Raw genomic sequence first — 23,184 nt, forward strand, 5'->3', positions numbered from 1 at the left:
GCCAAAAGATTGGATCCCTGCTGAGTGTGTTTGGGTGTGTGTCATTGCCTTCACAGTCAACAAAAATGATAGGTTGCTTTTGTTTTATCAAATAGCAAGTTAAAAAAATTGCTGTTAAAGCAGGGTCTCACCTATAATAGAATTTAACGATAGCTGGAGATGAAAATGGAAATGAATAATTGTAATTATCTTTAGTAATTCTGGACTGGTGGATGAGATTTAATCAACGCAGTGCTGCAGTCGGCACATCAGGCTGTCATCAACTCCGCTCAGAGTGATCAGTCGCAGGGCAACAGATGAGATTGAAACATCTTTTTGCATGGAACACACGTTATTAATGTCCTCCACACACACACACACACACACACACACACACACACACACACACACACACACACACACACACACACACACACACACGCCTCTCCCGGAGCCAACAAAAAGGATGAAAATTGTTAGATGAAAAAAAGTTGAGAAACTGTTTTCAGACATCATCCACTGACAGCTCGCTCAGTTGTCTGTGACAGTTTTGTGGCCCCTTGCAATCACAAGTGTGGTTATGCTTTTTGAACACACTTACCAGGGGGGGCTACACAAAATCGGATAAATTGCCTCAAGTGATGTCACTTTAGTCACCGTCGGTTGGGGCTGAAGTTTGTAAATGAAGAAAAAAAGGTGTGTTGTTCGAAACAAGTGAGCTTGCCAGACCTCTGTAGCCTGCTCCTCGTCTCTGCTTGAAGCTAGCAGCTACGAGCATAACACCCCCAAATCTCCGGCTGAACTGGTGGTAGAAGCATTGTGGATAATGTAGTCTCCAGGTTTGGACAAGAAAGAAGAATGCATTGAATAAAAAAAGAGGCTCATTGTTTTTCAGTTTTTAACTATTCAGTCAGTATATTCATGTCATTATCACACACACACACACACACACACACACACACACACACACACACACACACACACACACACACACACACACACACATGAAGAACAATGAATTGGTAAATTTCTTTTAGACATAATGTGAGGAGAAATTTAAATGTGTTTGGGATTATCTCTGTGAGACAGACCACCTTATTTTTGTCTTAATAGCATCTCCATCAGGCCAACAACCTTATTCAGTATGTTGTATTACATTTGAGTTAATCTAGATGTTACAGACAGCATGACTCAGATATTTTAGATTCATATATGTTTCTGGAAAAAAAAAGATAAAGATGCACAAACAGGAACGGAGAAATTACTTACTTATTCAAATGCAAATAATTCCTGGATTTTTTTTTTTTTTAATCAGCAGTGAAATACTATACAGAGAAAAAGTTGGAAACGTTAGTGATCCTCCCAAGGATATATATTGCCATCTTCTGCAAAACAAATAGCATGTCACTGTAATTTGTCTTCTTTGGATGAAGACTTAGAATTAAAAACCTCTCTGTTCATTCCCAGATTCAGAGAGAGAAGACAGACAGAGAAGGGGGGCGTGATCAGACCCAGCTGTGCCTGGCAGCTCTGGATCTGATCTGAAATTGAGATCACAGTGAGCAAAATCAGAAAACTTTAGTTGTGAAATTAGCCATCATTCCTTCTAAGGATGGAGCATATACAGTATAACATGTAAATCAACTGGTCGACAGTTTGTTATTGTCTATTCAACAAGAATGGTTGTGGTTGTGAATCATGAAAACAAAGCAGGATTAACAAGGCTTACTGTTCGTTGTCTGGCTGTTTAACAACGATCCCTTTCAGTGTGCTCAACAAGTCCATTCAGTGGTTTGAAATGAGGCATCTGCACAGCTGAATGTCTGAAGCAGCCTGGTCTCCTCTCTGCTTTACAACCCAGGTCTGAGACCCCTGCCGAGGAAACTGTGAGGTAAACAATGTGACAGCATATATTCTCAGGACAGGCTTACATTTAGCAGAGACATTTCTCCTAAAAAGGAATTTGTCATTTTGCGTGTTATTTGTAACAATCTTATTTTTTTTTTTTTGTTGCTATCATTACTAACTCAGTAATAACATCAGTCTAAGTCCAATGGAGCACTGGTTGTAAAGAACTCCCATGTTGGCCAAATGTGTCAGTTCAGCATCATTACATTGGTCTGTAATGGGTACAGGTGGCCACTCCATGTGTTGTGAAACACTGATAAATCCATTCTGCTCCTCAATCTGAGATAATTACAGGGTAGTTGAGACGTCTCCTCTAGTAAGATTGCCCCCCAGTTTTGTCCGCCATGCTCCTACTGTGTCTGGAAAAGGTCCAGTAAAGCATCCACTGGCTTTTAGGAGCAGTGAGCCAAAAAAGCTTCAGCAGGCAAGATGTTGACTGACAGCCAACGAGTAAACAACTGCCTGTCTGTCGACCATTCTCCCTGGACCTGAATCTGTCTGTCTGCCTGCCTCTTCCTCTGGGTCTTGCATCTTTGTGTTGTTTTTTTTCTCCAAATGGCTCATTTAATTTCCATGGTGTTGCAAGGGAAATAATGAGGTCTTGCTGAAGATTTGCTTGACCACAACAATGTTTGCCCTGGAAACTCATGACACACTTTTATACACCTGCACACACACACACACACACACACACACACACACACACACACACACACACACATATACAGACACATACAAATGATCACCCTACACCTTATTTAATAATAATACATTTACCTTCTTGTACTGTCTGTCTACCAACATATTGTTCTGCCTGTCTGCCGCCTGCTGATTGGCTGGCTGTGACTACCGCTCCGACAGATTTACCGGCTGCCTCCCACCTGTGTTCTGACCGCCAGCAGGGAGAGAAGTTGAGTGTAGATGTTTGTGCCTCGTCTGCAGCAGGCAAAACCAAGCAGGGAGGATATTAGCCCTGATATATATTTACATTGGTTTGTCAGTGAGGACAGGAATCATTTTAAGGTGAATATAGGGTTCCACTAGTATGGGCCACAGTTTTAATCTGAAGCAGCCGATGGCTGATATTCAGAAAACATTTATTATTGTGATAGCCTAAAGCCACTTTAGACAGAGACATGTTAGACAGAGAATCGGGCAAAAAGCAATTATTGGAAATGTAGCATTGTTAGTTTGGAACCCATTTTCCTGCCTGGAAGTCATTTATTGGACAGCTGGTACCCTGCTGCTTTTGATGCGAACCTCTCACAAGCATTTCTTTATGCTGATCAGCTCCTGGAGAAGGCTCTGACTCTACAGGAAGTTAATATTATGTGTTGATGAAAGCATGGTGAGTCAGTGGAAGCTTTCCAAAGACCTACTGATGCAGAGCAGCTAAAACACCTGGACTGTGGAAAGGAGAAGCTACTGTATAATATATATTTTTGTCCATTTCAGGGATTGAATTTCATTTTTGGTGATTATCGATTAAGCCATTAGTTCAACACATAAAACTTACACTTAAAGGGAATAGTCGGACGTTTTGAAGTAGGGTTGTATAAGGAACTTATCCATAGTCATGTATTACCAACAGTTGATGGCGGTCGGCGCGTCAGATGTACCGACAGGGATGCTAAGAAATGTTCTGCATGCAATGTACTGCTGTAGACAGGGGAAGCAGCACAACTTGTTTTAGCCACCTAAAAAAGTTATTATCAGTTTAAGTGTATGCTATATTATATTTTATTTATTTGTATCGCTTTACCTTGCTGTCAGTTCCTTGCCGTTGCTTTTTGTCTTCATCTTGCCCCTCTATTTTCCCATGCTATTGTTTTCACTGTAAATCCCTCCTTATGTCTATAATTACCCAGTTGATTTATTTCCTGTATATGTTATCTTGCTGCTTTCTTCAGTGCACAGCCCTTTTCTCCTTCTGGACTAGTATCCACAGAGCGGGTAGACCTGTATTATCGTGCATAGAAGAGGACTTTTCCCTTTGTCTTGACACGGTTTTCAGTCCCTCTTATTTGGCTTCACTTGAACTCACTGCAAAAATAATGTGTATGAAAGGATGTAATCATATATGTCTGCTTGGAATTTGAGCAGCCCACATGCTCTCAGTTTTCAAAATTATTTAGAGTGGGAGCGTTAACTTCAGTCTTATTAGTCTAATATTAATGCCGGCTATAACTTACATACTAGAGATGATAAAGGTTCAGTTTCAAAATTAATCTGAGCACTTCAAAAGCACTTGGATTAATTTTCTTTCTCTCCCTTTTCTCATTTAATCCAAATGTTTTTTTCTCTTTCCCTTGACTCATCCTCTGAATCATTCTCTCTGCCTCCCGGATTGTACACTTCTGCCTTCCCTCACTGAGCAGCATAGTCACCCTGAGGCTGTTGCTGGCTTTACAATAACTGTTACAAAACAGGGAAACACCCATTTCTCAAAATATATGAGATTATGACAGAACCAGCGGTGATGCTGTGTGAGTAGGAGACAATGGAAGATTCAGTAGAAAAGGTGATTCAGGCTATGAATCAATTTGAATGATATGCTCTCACAGGGCTTATAGAAAAAAAAACTGCAAATTTTGAATGTGAGCCCAGATGGTTTAGTGGAACACGTTTAATCCCACCACTTCCTTCTTGCTTCAACACATCTCCAAAAAATGTTAAAAGCTGTGGACTGTCCACTCTCATCTACAAAACATAAGCTTGCTTAGAAAAATGATAGTTCCTCCTCGCATCATGCAGCACACAGTCATATGAAGAAATTTGAATGTAACCTTTGCTGTGTGTGTCCATGATGTAAAGCTCACTGCTGCAACATGACATGGTGCCCTACGAGTCATCTACTTTGAATGCATCGGCATGAGTGAATATAAATTCATAAGGCCATTTGAATCAGATAAAGCAGGGCTGATGGTTTGCCATCTCCAACCTCCTCCACAACACAACATCGTCATTTGTTTGTGCCTCAATGTGACTCATGTTTACTCCCAGTGGACCAGTGACCCCTTGTAGCTTTGTGAATAATGGTATTACCCACTGGGCTGCACTGCTGCCTGACACAGATAAAGACACTTTGTACAAAGTAACTCTTGATTGTTCCCAACGTATTTTGTAGATGAATAACTGAAGGGAGGCCACATTTTCTTCTTCACATTATTCAGCTAAATTGACGTTTCAGACGGTCTAGGAAATTCTTTTCTTTAAGATAGAAGTTTGGGTTGAGTCATTTTCACATGAATTATATGTATAATAATTTTCCTGCCGCTGGTGGACAGTAGACAGTTAACTATGCTGCTCTTAAAAATGTAGTAAACAATTGTTGGCCACTAGGGGGAAGAGAAATATCAGCAGGGATCAACGTATTTATCTGTTTTATACGAACATGAAATGATGCTTGTGCTGCCAGACATCAATCAAACTGCGACTTTAGGATGCTACTGCCAATTAAACTTCACAAAGATACAGCAAATATGTTTTCCCAAAAATATTAACATTTATTATATTCTGTGGCATTCCTGGGGTTGTTTCACTACATCCATAATTTGTTTTAGTTTTAGTACTGTACATCCACAGTACACTCAAAAATGGGTTATTTGCTTTTTGACTCTTTGGAGTATACTTATTTTTTTTCCATCTACAGTGTGACCCTAATACATACTTAAAACTTGCTTAAAATGAGTATGGAATATGGCACCTTTGTGCCAGTGTGAATAACAGGAAGGTACCTACATCCAGCAGACACTGATTAGCTTTAGCATTCATTTGGAGTTGTGTTTCTGGCCACACAATAAATGTAAGCTCAATATTCACTCTCCTTTTATCTCTGTCTTTGGTCTCCACCAGCTCCCTGAGAAAAGAAATCTGTCTCTTTAGCTGCTAAATGCTCCACTGTGTTCACCAGCTCGTCGCTAACTCTGTCTGACAGCAGTTTGGTGCTGGGAGGGTAGCAGTTTGCTAATAGCGTTCTCTGCATTATGATCAACCGTTTCATGTTATTCATTTGGGTCATTGCTAGTATCAAGGGTTTCACAAAAAGTGAAAGGAAAATGCAAAAGAGCTGCTGATTATGCTGCAGATCAGCCCTCAAAGTAATTGAATATAGTGTATTCGAATAATTGAATTTGTTAATAGTTTTCTTCTAATTTACTGTAACGAGATTTCTCCTAATTTCTGTCTTCATTCAACGGAGCTAAGCTTCATATGGGTCACCTGGATTTTCTGTGGATTTAGCAATGGTGGAAAGTAACTAAGTACATTTACTCAAGTACTGTACATGTTTGAGGTACTCTTACTTTACTTCAGTATTTCTATTTTATGCTACTTATTACTAAACTACATTTTGGAAGCCAATATTGTACTTTTTACTCCACTACATTTCTTTGATAACTACTTTGCAGAACCACCACTGCCAGACAGGTACTCATGTGGGTCACCTGGACAAGAGGGAACAATAGAAGTGATGTTGCTTCAGCAGGAGCTGATGTAGCAGCTGGGCAAGTGGAGTCCAACCAGTGCCATGGAGAACAATGTGTTTGCTGGATTTGTTATTCCACCTGAACACTCGAGCAGCTAATTTCCCAAGCTCCTCCTCTCTGGTAATCAGATGTAATCAGATGCTCGAGTGATTGCTTGGAATGTGACTAAATCTGCATAAACACGGCACATGATTAGATCAAACTTCTGCAGTCAGTGATGTCTCTTGAAATATGTCACAATTCAGACAGAGAATAGGCATGCATCTAACAAGAAATGTTCCTCTTGCTCATCTTTTGTGTGTTAACAGTATAGACCTTTTTCACGGAAGACATGTTGACATGTCATAGTAGGAAAAACACGGGTGTAATCAAAAACAATTAATGATGGCTGCATTCCACTTAGGAGAGGCCCTGGTATTGTGCATGCTGACTCACTGAAATAGCTTACTGGGACACTTGATGGAATTGAGCCATTGTTAAGGTTATGAATTTCAGCTGTGCTTTTCATATTATGACAAGTCAAAATGTCTGCAGTGAAAAAGGTCCATAGTCAGGCAGACACAAACATAACTGCTCACACCCTCTATGCTACCTGTGTAAAGCTTGTTGCACAGGAGGAGAGGGAGGAGGAGTTGTTTTCTCACCTTCTGTGTCACAGAAGAGGAGAGGAGAGGAAAGAGGAGGCAAAAGGTGACCTGTGTGCCAGAAACAGAAAGAAACACAGGCAGACAGGGGGAGGAGAAATAAGGACAGCATTTGAAGCCATACACCATGTACTTTTAATGCAGTGTATTATGTCAAAACATCCCTGTATAATCTTTCTCCCTCACCTTCATTTATATACATTTCATGTCTGAAGAGAATGCGCCTGGAGACACGTAGTCACTTTCACCTGGAATCACCTGTGAGGCTGTTTCAGGAAACAAGTGGGTGGTTTCAGATCTTTCTGAGGGAGAGATTCAGGCAGAGAGAGGAGAGCGTGCATGACGTGGATGGCTGGACGAATCATATAGAGATACAGAGTCAGACACCAAGGGATGGAGGTGAAATTTGTTAAGCCTCGTGGTGATGCACTCAAGAAGAGCTGAGACAAAAGTGGCATTTTCAGAGATGCAATATGAAATCCAGGCTGTGACGAGGTCCCTGTGTCTTTGTGCAGACTGCATTTCTGGGGATAACTGGAGGAGTAGCTTATGACTCACAAGATATTATTTTGTCAATGTGATAATGAGGCATGCGTAGGTCATCAGACTATCAGCATGGGAACATTGGGCATGATGAGGGAATTATCCCTTTTGGTTCCAGAATATATTTCTGAGGAATATCTGGTCCATCTCTTCCCTCCATTATAATACTAACAGTATCATAGGCCTTCTCAGCTAGGCCATACCAGAGGACCTTCTGTTCATGCCTGAGAAAGAAACAATAGCAGAAAAGTGGTAGCAAGGTAAATAATGATGTCGTCATAGAGAGTACAAGCAGAGTTTAAGAATCTTACCAGTACGGTTGTTAAAGCGCCCATATTGTGCTCATTTTCAGGTTCATAATTGTATTTTGAGGTAATTTTCAAAAAACACCATATTTTTGTTGTACTACACATTGCTGCAGCTCTTCTTTTCACCCTGTGTTCAGGTCTCTGTTTTAGCTACAGAGTGAGACTTCTCACTGCTGTAACATCTTTGGTGGCAGTCGCACATGCGCAGTAGCTAGGTAAAGATCATATCAGCTAGCTAGCTCTTTAAACAACTTCAGTCAGTTACAAGGCAGGATTTTAGACTTCTTCTAAATGAGGGCGCACTTCCAACTTTGCGTGGAATACCTGCAGAACAGGGACATGTAAGTAGTTCTTTTGTAGATTATGGTGAACTAGTGTGTGTTGTAGCAGTGTTTTGCCATTGAGAACGAGCTAGCATGCTAGCGCTAGCATACTACGGTTAGCCCCTTTGTTTCGGCTAGTGACGTAGAAAGCCGTGCAGATTTTGAACAGCTTATCTGGAGACTGAAGGCAGGATACATTCAGAAACCCATATCTCACTTAAAACAGCATGGATTTTTTTTTTTCAAAGTTTGTATGCATGTTGAAGCACCAGAGACACAAAATAACACCCCAAATCCCAAATAATAATAATATGGGCACTTTAAAAGCATCGATACTTCGATACTTTGATACTTTTTTGAAACCACGTTTAAAACTGTAAGATTGCATCGAAAGTAGTAATTCATAAAAATTTAAAAAAAGATTTACAATCACATTTTCAACCCAAGGCTGCAACGGTGAAACATATTTTAGTCAAACTGATGTTGCTCACTGTCAAGCTACAGCTATGCACGGCACCTGGTTAAAAGCACCAAATTTGCTGAATTTTAAATCAACTGGTGTGTCTGAGATGTACACATTGAAACAAGTCACACAGTCCCCTAAAAAATCGTCCATCAACTAACAACTCCTCCAGGACCGTCTGTTCCTGCCAGTCCTCCCCCTGTGTCTCCATCCAACCCGCCTGGAGCTCCACATTTCTAATTACAATAGGCTACAGGTAGGCCTGTGGCTGTGATGAGCAACAAGGTGTGAAAGAAATTGTTAGGGTTACATTTTATAGTGGTGTTTCCAGAAAGTGTGTAATTAAAAAAAATGCTAATTTGTTTGTGGATCATTACCAGGATCACATTTAAAGATGCAGTAGGTAAGACTTATAAAACTAACTTTCTGTCATATTTGCTGAAACTGACCCTATGTTCCAGTAGAACTAAACAAAGCAGTTAATAAAAAAAAAAAAAATCTGGCTCCTCTGGTACCACCTACAGCCTGTAGTGCAATTTGCAAAAATCCACAGCTCCCTGTTCATTTACACCAATCAGGGCCAGGGGGGGGTCTAACTGCGTGTCAATCACTACTCATGCACACACATTCATTCTCCCTTGTGGGGGGGAGGGGCTTAGAAGACCGTTTGGGCTCTAGCAGAAAGGGGGGGAGGGACTGAGAAGTTGTCGATGTTCAAATTCTTTGGCTAAGTCCTGGATCTTCACAATCCTACCTATAGCACCTTTGAGTCATAATATGAAGATTAAAGTGTTTCTTTCCCAGATTGACAGATGATCTAGTCTGCACTAGAATGGGAAGCCTGACAGCCATAGCAACAGTAACTAACTGTTGAACCTCTGATCATTTGCAAAGTAACAATATAATATGTGAAGAAGTCACAGTGGATATATGTGTATGTCTCAGATGACATACCCAGCCCTCCATCCCACCACCCTGCTGGTTGTTGTCCAAACAGGGTTAGGTGACCTCAGTTCGGAGCGGGGGTGTCTCTCTCTCTCTGTAGCGTGGGATTCTGGTCTGAAGCCAAATACATCATGAGCTTTCAAAGTGTCTCATCTGCTATTTATTTGCACACTACTACTCTTGCCTAGTCTTGTTTATTGCTTTAAACTGAGGACGGCAGAGTGTTGTTGGACAGAAGTAGTAGATTATCTGGGTAAAGAGAGAGAGGGAAGGGGTGGAGCATGGGAAAGAAACATTCCCCCATGTTTGTGGCACATCAGAAGAAGGTCGAGATGTGAGTGATTTTACCTTTCTGGAATAATCAACACGCAGAGACAGAAAGGAGGGGCAGCCGAGCATGGGAGGAGAATATGAGCTGTCACAATTAGATCAGTGGTCTCAAACCACGCATCACAGAGAGCCGAGGGCATTGCTGCACCAGCTTTGTTAACTAATTAGCGCACTTTGACTCATGGGATGCTGTGTAGAGTTGGGTTAGTACACACAAACCTCCAGGGACTCTGTGGGAAGTGGTTGTAGACTACTTACCCAGACAGTGAGAGGTAGCCTCATCAGCCTCAAGGTGTTTTTTTTTTCATTTGCATTAGCTAGTGACTTGTTGCAAAGTAGTGGAAAAATACAAAGCACATGTGGGAAACAGGTGGTCAAAACCAACAATGTGTGACTATTTTCAGACACCAAATGTGTATTAATCTGCAATTAATACCAAGTTGGTGCACCACTGAGTACGTACAGAACTATGATGGGGTATGTTGTAAAATAAACAACAATGAAGCTCTATCTGAATCTGAACCTATAGCACAGAGGAATATAATATAATATAATATATAATGTTATCACACTTTAAATCAAACCTTTTCGTAGGATCAATTCATTGTTATTCTTGGTCTTTTATGGGAGTTGTTGACGGTAAAAAAAAATATATCACCAGTCTTATTTTTTTTATCGGAATTTGTATCTGCAACTCATGATAATCCTCAGCATGTCCTTATTTAGAGATGCTATATTACATATTTTCATATTAGCTGTGTATCAAATGACTGAGTAATATAAAAGGGGTCACTCTTAGTTACTAACCCACACATAATTATTTTGGGTTTGTTCTGCTTCCTTTAAATGACCAAAACATCAATGAATGCAGGATTAAAATCGTACTGTGCATGGTTGTTCGTTGTGTGTTTTAGGGCCATGTATTGTAATGATAATTTTAAGTGTGAGCACATCCTGATGTTACAGAGAACAGCTGTGCTTAAATACCCAGATGTACCACAGGGAATGTGTTAGGGTAGTGATGGTGACAATGATGCAGGGGTTGGGGAATGAAGTGGAACAAGCCAACCTAATTACTTTCAGCTCTGTGGAAAGCTAGTTACTGCTTTTTATTGGCCAGTTTGGTTTAATATGTAACAAAAATAGTACACAGACATCAACTGGAGCACAAATGGTATGTTTTTAACAGAAATATGGATTTATGTTTATGTTTCTGCCCTGATCATAAAGTGCTTTAGGAACCAGTTTTGTTTTTATCAAATTTGAACTGGGGATGTAAGTGATTGCCAAAGAAACTGCACTGACATGTTGACATCTGTTGAGATCACTGACTGTGTAGTTCATGAGATACTTTTTCAAATCCCATCGAAGAGAGGAATGTCCATAATAGAAAAGTGATGTGAAAGGTGCATCAACCAGATGAGAGCTATCTAGACTACTAACATGCTTTTAACAAGATGTAGACATGGACTACAGTTAGTTGTAGTATGGAGTAAGCAGTGTATCCCATTGTAAACCCAAGCTGTGTTTTGTGGATAACCCTAAGCTTCCAAATAAAATAAAAGTCAAATCACTAAAAGGTGTTTTAACAACTGACACCAAACCTTGTTGCCACTCATCAGTATGTTAGTGTTGATGTTGCAGGTCTCGTATGGAGTATGAGGTAGTGCGGTTGTCCAGTCTGTAAAGGTGTGTTCTGACTAAATGCAAAGCAAATTATTGCCTTGCGTTACTCGTGCGAGAACAGCGCTGGAGTGTTTTTTGGAGTATTTTGCAACTTTGCTCACTGTTCTCCAAGCCCTGTCCTATTTTGTTCTGTCTGTGCAGAACTGACATTGATTCATAGAGCTATGGATACCCACAGATGGTGGCAATAAGTTTGTTCTCCGCATTCGTTATGGTGCCAGTAGGTGTAAGAGGGCGAAATGCTGAGGTATGTCCCTCTTTGGCTAATGTATTTTAAAGATGGAGGCGCTACATGGCTGCCGTCATTCGAGCGAGTCGCTCGTATATATTTTGAATGATTCTGAATGTCAGATTCTACGCTTACGAGAATACTTTGATTAGTTGGTGGAAGTAATTGCACATGAATGAGTACATATTTGTGAAAGAACAAAGGGTTTTTTGCTAAGAATCAACTAAAAAAATTACACAATGTAGGTTTAAGTTCCAGCTTCTTAAAAGTGAAGATATGCTGCTTGTACATTTCATATCTTTGGATTTTGGAGGATGAGGGGGCATTTTTTACTGGATGAATCGATAAGTGTTATATTTGAGCCTAATTAAGAGTTTGATTTGTCTTGTAGTATGCACTTTGTCTTGAGATGACCTCTCAGACCTCTTATAGTGCTTTGAACGTCTCTAGTCCAGGTAACAAGAAGCAGACTCAATAGGATTAAAACAGGGTTTATTTGGACAGGATAAGATTTGGCAACAGGTAGGCAGACAGGAGAGGCAAACAAGAGCGAGGGGCAAAGCCAGCCCATAAGCAGGCCCTTTATGCAGGCAGACAGAGAGACAGATGGCTGGAAGGCCATGACGCACAATAGGCGATCTGGCAGAGAACTCTCTTGGCTAGATGGCGGTGGAACTCTGGAGGATAATCCACGTAGCTGCAGGTGTGCAGGCAGGTTGAGAGTGAGTTACCTGGAAAAAGGCAGGAACACAATGATGACACTGAACATATTTGGGATTTGGACTGTTGGTTGGACAACACAAGACATTTAAAGTCATCACAAAGGACTCTGGGAAGTCTGGACGGCAACATTTGTTGTGTTTCTCTCTCCCTCGTTTTCTATCATCTCTACTATTTGTAATGAAGACACAAACATGCCCAAAACAATAGGCCTACTTTCATAACAATTTCAGCACGCTAACATGCTTATAAGGACAATGCTAATCATGCAGATGTTCAGTTAGTATAGTGTTAACCACTAACCATCTTAGTTCAGCGTGTAAACATGCTAATATTAGCTAATTAGCACTGAACCCAAAGTGCAGCTGACCGACCAACATTGCCATCCAAAACTCAACACAATTTCTACCTATTTCAGACACCCAATACCAAATGATGTTGGTAGATTGACAGCAAGTTGCATGCTTTGGCCCCAACAATCAAAACAAAAATATAACGTAGTGACAGATCACTCTGTGTAACCCTTGGGAGAGTGAGTAAAACATTTTTGCAAGGCTAAATTTGACCCAAGTTCACTGCTTTGCTTTGAGCTGCTTGGCCTAGATTCCTCTAAAGTCTCTCTGGTACATGAATAGATAAATATATTCAGCTGTTAACTGATGATAATAGTTGAATCCCACAGTCTGTACCACAGTCACTTATTTGGCTAGCTTTGTGCTGATCAGAGCTATCTCTGCTGCAGCCCATGTTCTGTCAACGTACAGTAGAAGCAGATTTACTGCCAGACGGTTAATCCTAAATTAAGTAGCCTACTGTGTGTGTGTGTGTGTGTGTGTGTGTGTGTGTGTGTGTGTGTGTGTGTGTGTGTGTGTGTGTGTGTGTGTGTGTGTGTGTGTGTGTGTGTGTGTGGCGTCCATATTGAAATGCATTTATTCAGGTGGTGAGTCAGGTTCGCTAGCCTGGATGCCAGCCGAACTTAGCCCCGCCCACAACATTTGAGGTTGGGAAGTTCGGTCTGGACTTGTTCCGTTGTGGACATAGACAGTATATAAACTGGACCAACAGATCCCGTTGCTCTGGACGGAGACCAGTGAAGGATATTAGAAGCACTTTTCCGGTGAGCGCTGAGCATTACTGCGCAGCCTCCAACTGAGAGCTGTGACGTCAGCAACCTGTCTGAAAGTTGTAAGTCTTCTGGTAGCTGTGCCAAGAGAAATCTCAATCAATCCCAATCTTGCAGAGACGGAGAGTGTAGGTATATGTAAGGAGATAACAAGCACAGGCTAATTATTGCTAACTAAAATGCTAGTTAACATTAGTAATTAAACCTAAACAGCTAACGTAAGTCGAAACTGCCTGCAAGCTTCTCCTGTACTATACGGTAATTCCTCTACTATGCGACAGTAAGTCGCGTGGTTATGACACAATCGTTAGCCTATTTTTATAAAAACGTCTGCTACGGAGCCATAACGTGAGGTACAAGGTAATGGAGCCTTTTATACATTGTCGTGTTTCTTTAGAAATAAACAATGGACAAATAGAGTCTTTAAACGCTTCAGATGTAAAGTTATTCGCTGTCAAAGTGACATCAAAATGAATGGCAGTCAATGGGATGCTAACAGCGGGGGATTGTTTGGTAGCATCAAATTGGCGCCCTTGGAGGTTCGAGTTCTGAAGCGAAGCTTACCCCCTATGCTCGAACAGAGAACCGTGATCACGCATGTATACACATTGCCACACCCGTCCGCACGACACGGAAACTGCCGCCTCTGCCTTTACTCTGTCGAAGCCTGCCTTTGACTTGCAGCTTCTGTGACATCTGTCTCCGTTGCTCTGATTGGTTGTAGGTCTATCCAATTGAGTGCAGAGGCATTTTATTTCCTGGTTAAGTTGAAACACGCCCCATAATCACAGCCCCATGGAGTAGAATCAGATTCATATTCTGACTAGAATCTGAGTATGACGACGTCAGGCTACAGGTTCGCAGGTCCTCAGTATCCAGTCTTAAACAGATGGTGAGGGGAGTAAGTGATGTGTGTGTGTGTCCCTAAACCTCACTGTGTTATTTGTAGGGGATAATCGACTTTGGCCCTCATGTCCAGTGTGTATTTCAAGCATTGTTTTTATTTGTAAGCTGGAAAAATTAAACTTCTCAGTTTAAAGATCTCAGTTTTTCTTTTTGTTATGGACCAGACCCTAGATCTGTCCTTTGTGCTCCGCTCACTCAATTCTCTTCCAAATCCAGGCGCCCCACTGGGTTTATTTTTAGCTTGGACAATGTGGTTGGAGAGTGTAGCTTTAAGTGTTTCACTGCCCAACAGACATTTTTCATTCCCCAAACAGTTTCTTAAGCCCTAAATCCCCTTAGTGTCCCTCTGTCTTTATTTGTTTCCCCATTAGAGTGTGGATCGCGCCGCATTTTTCCGTCCGAGCCCGGCCCGCATCCGACAGAGCAGTAACCAAACCCGGCCCGAGCCCGACAGGCATTAAGATATTTATGTCCGAGCCCGACCCGAGCCCGCCAAAGTTATAATCTTGTTTTTTTCTCATACTAATGACACATACGTTTGTTTGTGTGGAAAGCCCGCTTTTATTAAGCACGGGGCAACAAGCGCTCGTTAGCACAGGTGCGCACTGATAGGTTTGGTATGTGTGCATGCAAATGTTTGAATGTATCTTATATATTCTAAGGAGTTTCTAGAGACCAGTCAGTTTAAGATGATATGGTCTCATAGTGAAGCCTAGCTTAGAATGTGTGAATCTATTATGAGTTTGGGTACAACTTTCACACAGAGGAATCGGAGCCAGGAATGTGGGAATCTATTAGGAGCATCGGCCATAAAAGGTGTAGTTTAAGAGTAAAACTTGTGCACTGAAATAGATGTCTCGTGCTGTGTAAGCACAAAAAGAGTTTAAAAGGTATTCGCTCTGATGTACATGTGGTTCATCCGTGGGCAGACGTGTCTGTATGCTCATGGTTGTCCCAGTGTCATGAAAGTTTGTTCACTGTTTGAATAAAGCTGCACTTGATTTGTACTCTTCGGTCTGGTCGTCATCTCTGAGGTCTCCCTACATAATTTCTGAATCATCACCCGATATCACGCACCTACATAATAAGCTTTTTTTTTAATTAAAATGATCAATGCCTTATCGCACTGATGTGACCAAGCACGACCCGAACCTGAACATAATTTCTAAATATCTGTTCAAACCCTGCCCAGCTTGGTTCAGGTATCCATCCTCTAGTCCCCAGAGCTGCAGTGTTTGTGGTTCTCAAATGTGTGTTTATGTAGTTTCCATTAGCTGCCAGGTCGGTGCATACTTTCTGTACACACATTGCCTCATGCAGTGTGGGATTTTCTTCATTTTCTCTCCGTCTTTGTGTATAGCCTGCAACACCACAGTGGGGTACATCACAGGACTTTAATAGGCAGATGCAGCTGGCATGGCTTTTAGATTTTTGGTTTGAAGTTGCTGATATACCTGATGGTTCCACCTAAAGGAATAGTTTGACATTTTGGGAAATATGCTTTCTTGCCGAAAGTTAGATGATAAGATCAATATCACACAAAAATGTTAATTAGTGAGCTTCATAAGATTTAGTTTTACCTCTGGACAGAGTCAGGCTAGCTGTTTCCCCCTGTTTCTAGTCTTTGTGCTAAGCTAAGGTAACCAACTGCTGGCTCCAGCTTCATTTTGAACAGACAGATATAAGAGTGATATTGATCTTCTTATCTAATACACGGCAAGAAATCCTATTTTCCAAAAAGTAAAACTATTCCCCTAATTGTGGTTCTGTTTGTACATCGAGCACCAAAATTTACTGACGGAAAGCATTTTTCATAGTGGATATCACCTGTTGGACCAGGGTTGGGTCAGGGTATAACATTGATTTGATTTATTGTGATCTCCATTAGCTGGGGCCATAGCCACAGCTATTCTTTCTGGAGTCCACCCAAATGTGTGCAGCTATACATTGCCGTGCATAATTACATTAAAAACAACCACCAAACAAAACAACATTCAATACATCACAGAAAGAAAAACAACCAAAATAATAAGATATAACATTCAACACAACACTACACAGGATGTAGTTTAAATTATTCACAGAATGTAGAGATGAAAAGAGAAAACTCCCATTAAAGTACACGGTCTGTTTCATATTTGCTAAATAGCTTCCTAACCAAAGTATTGCAGTTGAATCGAAACTATAACATTTTAGTTTTTGTAAAAACAAATTTTGATCAATGATATCAAAAGCCGCTGTGAAATCCAACAGCACAGCTATAGGTCACCCCTCCCACCATTTCAACATTTTATTATTTTTTTAGGAACTTTTTTTTCACCTGTTCTTAAGTCATAAACACAGGAGAGAAAACAATTTAGATCAGACTAAGAAACTTCTCACTTGCCTTTCAGGGCTTCTGTAGAATTAATCTGATTGACAGAAAAGAAGATTGACAGAAAAGAAATCAACGTAATCAAATATATATATATTTAAATCAATATAAGCTAAACCAACAATCTTACTGCTGGCCCTCAAAAGCATATTGGCTCTAATGTTTGCTCATGTGTCCAACTCCAGTTTGAAGGCGGTCCTGTCGGCCCCTCCATCCAGCGGGGCGTTGGATCTGTCCGGTATCCCTCTGGTGGCCCGGGACATGGAGCGTCTGTGTGCATACCTACAGCGCAATGCGTCCATGGTGGTCAGCCTGGAGCTGGGCTTCACCGACCTGACAGACGAGGCGTTCCTCCTGCTCCTGCCCACGCTGGCCGTCCTGCCACACCTGGAGACCCTGGCACTGAACGGAAACAGGCTGACCAGAGCTGTTCTGAAGGAGCTGACTGACGCCCTGAAGGTCTGCAAGTCGCTTATCTTTTTAATATTTTCATATATTTGCAAATATAATTCCAATATAGTGGAATAATATTAGTATAGTTCCTGTAAATGAGATCCCTTGCTTTCTGTTACAGAGAATGCTGTCGCCTAAATGTAGGAACTAAAACTAGAAACTGAAAAGTACCTTTTTGCATTTGTGTTGCCACCGCATCTAAAGAACCGTGAAGATTTGGCACAAAAAATGACAGCCATGTATGAGATGCAATGTTCACAACCGGTTCACACTGGGGGAAACAGCAACACAGATGCATGATGTTGTTCTTGTTGATGTAATGAATGGATGTAAAGGAGACATACAGTACAGAGGTGCTGCACAGTCTTTCTTTGACCAATCACAGACGTTCACTATTGCAAACATCGCCCCAGTAGTCCCTGAACCATCAGAGAGTACTAGCTCCAGATTAAGGGCTTTTTTGGCATGTAGAACTAGGTGAGGTGAGGTCCTGCCAGTTTAGATCCTGCTGGAGGAACTACATCTAGTGTCCAAATCCACAAATATATCATCTATGCTACCAAGAAAAAAAAAAAATATATATATATATAATGTTCTTGGTGTGTCAGATTTTAAAAGCATTTCTTTCTTTGGCACCACCTGCTGGTAGTAACAAGGATGGCAGTTTAGCAAACAACGATGCTAGCCACATTTATAAAATAATGAATAAATAAATTATATAATAATATAAAATTTATATATATATATATGATATATTTGCGAATTTTCTAGTTACTTTAATACAGTCCGAGTCTTGAAAAAAGCACTAACAGCCAGAGAACATTCAACTGTGTTTGCTACTGGCTGGCAGCAACACTGAGGGTTTAAGCTCCATTTGTCGTAAATGAAGACACTTCTTTCTGCATTTCAGGTGTGTAAGAGCTGGTAGATGTCGACAACTGTCGTGACAGCGATTTCATTAGCTTGCAGTAATTTACTTGAAATAAAATGAGATGATGATGATGATAATATTTTTATTCATTATGTTGATATTCTCGACCCTAGGATCCCGGCAGTTTCCCTAGCGTGACATGGATTGACCTGGGCAACAATGTGGACATCTTCTCCCTGCCGCAGCCCTTCCTGCTCAGCCTGAGGAAGCGCTGTCCCAAGCAGGGAAACCTGCCCACCATCCTGGAGTTCGGAGAGAGTCAGGCCAGCGACCCCCCTGAGAGGCTGAGGGGGCTCGGGGAAGAGGAGGAGACAGACGACAACCGAACTGAGAGCATGGGCGAGCTCCGGTCGGAGGTGGAGGAGGAGCTGGATGGAGAGATGGAGATAGAGGAGATGATGGAGGAGCTGCTGGACTTTGACAGGGAGGTGCAGGGGAAGGAGGATGAGGATGAGAGCATGTGGACAGTGGAGGAGCAGAGGAAAGTGGGGAGAAGGATGGGGCGGAGAGGGGAGGAGGCAGAGAAGGAGGCGCAGAGGAAAGAGCAGCGGCCAGGGAGGAGGGCAGCGATGGCAGACGATGATGACGACACACAGAGCCGCTCCTCCCACCGGTCCCGCTCCAGCCAGTCACAACACTCCTCTGCAGCAGTTGAGCCAATGAGAATGGAGGAAGTAGACTTAGAAGAGGTGACAGACCAATCAGACCACTTGACCTGATTGCTGCTCCCTGCTCTGCTCTGCTTATGTTTCCCCTCCTGTGTCGAGTCCTGTGTGGAAGGAGGCAAGAGAAGACTTTGTCTCCTGCAGAGGATAACCGAGTGTGCTCGAGGTCAGACGGGCTGCAGTGTGGGAAGGATGTAATCCATATGAACATGCCACTGGATACTCCATCCACTGATCTGATTTGTGAGCAGCCACCAGAGCGTTCAGATACTGGCAGAGTGACAGCTGAACCTAGGTGACTCTCGGTGACTGTAACATGAGAAGACAATCCCCAACAGGACGTCCGTTTTATCGTAACTTTCTGTTTTTAAAGTACGAATAGATTAGGGATGCTATTGCATAGAATAGACTGAATAATTATATCACATGAGGCTTTTATATATAGAATGTTATTTTATTTTTATTCAGGTCCTTTCCTCCTGGTAACCCTGGTGATACCTACACGTGCCTGCGACACGTCCCGTAACTGGTTAAGAGTTGTTGAAAGATTAAAAAAGAAAATATGAAAACAGATCGCTCAAACTAGTCAGGGCCCTTAAACCTTTTGAAAAATGTGTTTGCCAAAAACTAGACATGGTAATGTATAAAATGTTTCCCTCCCACACACGTCCACGGCTAGCCAGATGGATCGGAAGACAGACGGAAATCAAAAGTCAAGCCGACTGCTTCGTGGAAATCAGTTGCTCCTTAAAACACCGACAGATGCACCGTGCGTTAGTGGAAGAGAAGTGCTCTGAAGATGAAATTAGTCAGCTGAAACCAGAAGAAAAAAGCGACTGAAAAGGAGACAGTAAAGGCCTGATGATTGTAAAGAAAACAGTAAAAAAAAAAAAGGACTTGCTTTACAGTGGCTAGATGTGATAATTATTGCCATGTGTCCCAAAGCAAAGTGCTGGGGTATCAAGTTGAACTATTTTGAAGCCTTGTTCTCATAATCCAGGTCATGCTTCACGGTACTTTACACCAGTGTGCACCACATGCTTACAGCGCTGTGTTTATATTTAGGCAGCAGCTGATCACATTCACGTGTCTGCTGGGTTACAACAAATATATCTTTTTGAAGTATGTAGCTCTCACCCAGCCTGTGCTTTCCATTCCATGTGTCACTTATAGTCCATGCAAAGCTTTAAGAAACAAAACTTTATTTTTGGATGTATAGCATATATAGCATAGTTTTTATCTGTGCAGGGGCAATTGTTTAAATTGTAGATTAGCTATTTAAAGAGGAATACCATTCAATTCAAGGATTAATATAGGTTACTTTTGTGGTCTGGGATAGTTCAAGCTGTGTTTGTGTACATGAATAATGCTTAAAGCTGGTTAAAAAGTGAACCAGACTCTTAATTAGAATAAATATATATAAAATAAACCATCATAAAACATTGAAAAAAATCAATGAATAAATTCATTCATACTTTTCCCCAGACAGGTGCCTCAGGCGCCAATACATTCACCTTTGGACCGGTTAACGTGTGTGGCATAACAAATGAAGGCCTTTAATGGCATGCTGATGCTTGCAGTTGCAACACATCATCAGGCAAATTTCATATAGACCAGCATGTTTGTCTACACATCTGTCACATAGACTTTTCAGTGTGCAAGAAGGCAGTACATTTCTGGGTCTTAGCCTGCTGCAAATCCTCCAACGTTATGGATGTGCAATACTAAATTGTTGGAGTGCCTCTTTACAATACGGTATTTGTTGCTTATATTGCAGAATTCAACCAACAGACGCTGTCTTTCTGCTAGCAGGATATATTACCTCTGAAAGGATTAGGACTTTGCATAGCATTGGCAGAGATATGTACTCTACTGAATAACAGTCAGTTCCCCAAAGAATCACATGCAAAGCTGTTTTCTGTCTGAAAGATTTTATTGAAACCATATTCTGATAAGGAAGAAATAATCTCTAGAAACTCAAATTAAATGGAAGCGGAATTCTAAATAACCTGTATAAATAACCTGTGGGTTGATTTGATGTAAAAAGCTGACTTGCAAGTACGGCATGGTTTCATTAAAATTAATGGATTTTTATTCACATTTTCATTTAGCAGAGCCACTAAAAGCAAGGCAAGCGATCATTTAAAGGTTATCCAATACATTTCTAAAAGGAATCCAGTGACTTCACAGCAAAATCAGCAATTTAACATATGCAATTTAAAAAAAAAAAAAGCAACTCGTTTTATAATACTTTTTTTTCTGTCTGTTTTAACCTACAGAGTATTATATCTGTTTATTGGTGTGCGAGGGAATTGTGAGAACTTAACAAACTAAATTCATTGGCATTTCACCGAAAGCCGATTACAAAGAGAAACTTCCCTTTAAGCTACCTTTACAATAAGTTATTATTGCATTGAACCTGCAAAATCAATTTTTACAAACAGCTCAGTGCAATGAACCCTTTAAACAGAGAGGCAGATGGGTTGTGATGCTGAACAGTAGTGGGCAGGTCAGCTGAGTGCATCATCATCACATACACAGTAGTCTCGCATTGCCAGACCTTCCTCCACAGCGCTGCGTAGGAGGGTCTGGCGAGTTCACACAGCATTATAGGATGGGAGTAAAACGTGCTCTGGTTTATTGGCATGTCTTTAAACCAATCACAATCGTCATGGGCGGCACTACGTGCCGCACAGAGCCCCAGTGCTGCTGCAAAATAGCCACGGGAAGGAACTTGTAAGGGTGGAACATGTGTACGTTCAAAAGTTGTTTTAGTCGTGCAACAGATAACTCAGATTGGACCAATCTAGCTAGCTGTTTGGATTTACCCTGCAGAGATCTGAGGAGCAGTTCACCACTGTCCTGTTCACCACCGGAGTTTAAAATTCCAACACAAAGAAAGTGCAAGGTAACGGACATCCGGCTGAAAAGAGTGAAATCTTTTTTCGTGGATTTAGACTACATACACAGTGAATGAGACAGAAAAAGATTGTCTTGATTTTTCAGCAATTGAAGCCAAGACATCAAATATTGATTGCTGTATAGTGAGTTCAGATTGTGACGTAAATGTTTGCATACCATCAACTAATTGGTCAGTGTGGATCATTGGCTTCACATGAAGTATACAGTCACTGGTTAGACCCGATGCTCATGTTCAAACTGACTCACTGCATTTGACTTCAACATCAAGAATGAATGAATGAAATTTATTCCAAACGATTAAAAAAAAAATTATATATATATATATATATATATATACAGTATATATATCAAATTTAAATTTGTGGAAGTGTATAGTTTTTATTCTCAGGTTTACTGTGGTTTGTAATGTGCTAAAGCCATGCACTTATCTGCTTTTATGTTAAAGTCACAGCAAATCGAAGCAAAGATATACCAAACAGAATTAGACTAACACATCAACATGGATGTGGGCTTTTAATTGGAAACCTTTCGTCACTCGATGTCATCCACCTTTGATAGGAAGGATTCAGTGCAGTTTGATCTTAAACTGATTGGAAGCCATTAACAAAACCGATTCTGCATTTTGATCTGATTCCACTAGTGATGGGGGAAAATGAAAAAACTAATTTTCGAACGTAGGCCTACCACTCATACTGCCCACGCCCTCGGTGCCTGCCACGGTGGTGCAGTCGCTCAAAATATCGGGAAAAAACAATGAATGAACAGGAATAATTGTCTTGATAGAGAAGGTCAACAAGTGACTCGCGTCGAGACAGCCTGGCAGCTACTCACTGAACAAAGTCAAATAAACCGTTCTCTCAAACTGGGACGGGTCCTACTTGCCCCTCAAAAAGAACAGATCGTTGGTCAGTGACATTTCTGAAACATCATTTTGAGCTTACATAGCCTCCAACCTACATACAAGTGGGATGCTGAATCAATCATTCAAATTAATATTTTATCTTTCTTAATGTAAACTATACACGATTAGTAGTAAAAGACAGTTTCTTCCAACTTTAAAATCAAGTTGTTTCTCTCGTTCAAAGATCTTGAGAAAGCCACCCACATATTTATATCCTCTCGCTTGGAATACTCCAATTTCATGTATACTGTATATTATGTCTTTCCTGTCCAGACTGCAATTGGTTCAGAATGCCACAGCCAGGCTCCTGACACCACGCCTTTACTGTTGCGGCCCCTAGACTG

The 23,184-nt window shown here is 41.1% G+C and overlaps 1 protein-coding gene across 1 annotated transcript in view; it reads left to right on the forward strand.

Annotated features, from left to right (window-relative positions):
- The window catches only part of lrrc75a (leucine rich repeat containing 75A), a 49,130-nt gene extending 29,201 nt beyond the window's left edge, over positions 1–19,929 (forward strand). Inside the window, exons 4-5 of the mRNA XM_039826416.1 lie at positions 17,154–17,427; positions 18,466–19,929. Coding sequence (XP_039682350.1) covers positions 17,154–17,427; positions 18,466–19,071 — 880 coding nt within the window. The 3' untranslated portion in view covers positions 19,072–19,929. The remainder of the gene's footprint in view (positions 1–17,153; positions 17,428–18,465) is intronic.
- The last annotated feature ends 3,255 nt before the right edge of the window (positions 19,930–23,184 follow it).

Source organism: Perca fluviatilis, chromosome 2 (assembly GCF_010015445.1).
Source record: "Perca fluviatilis chromosome 2, GENO_Pfluv_1.0, whole genome shotgun sequence".
Lineage (NCBI taxonomy): Eukaryota > Metazoa > Chordata > Actinopteri > Perciformes > Percidae > Perca > Perca fluviatilis.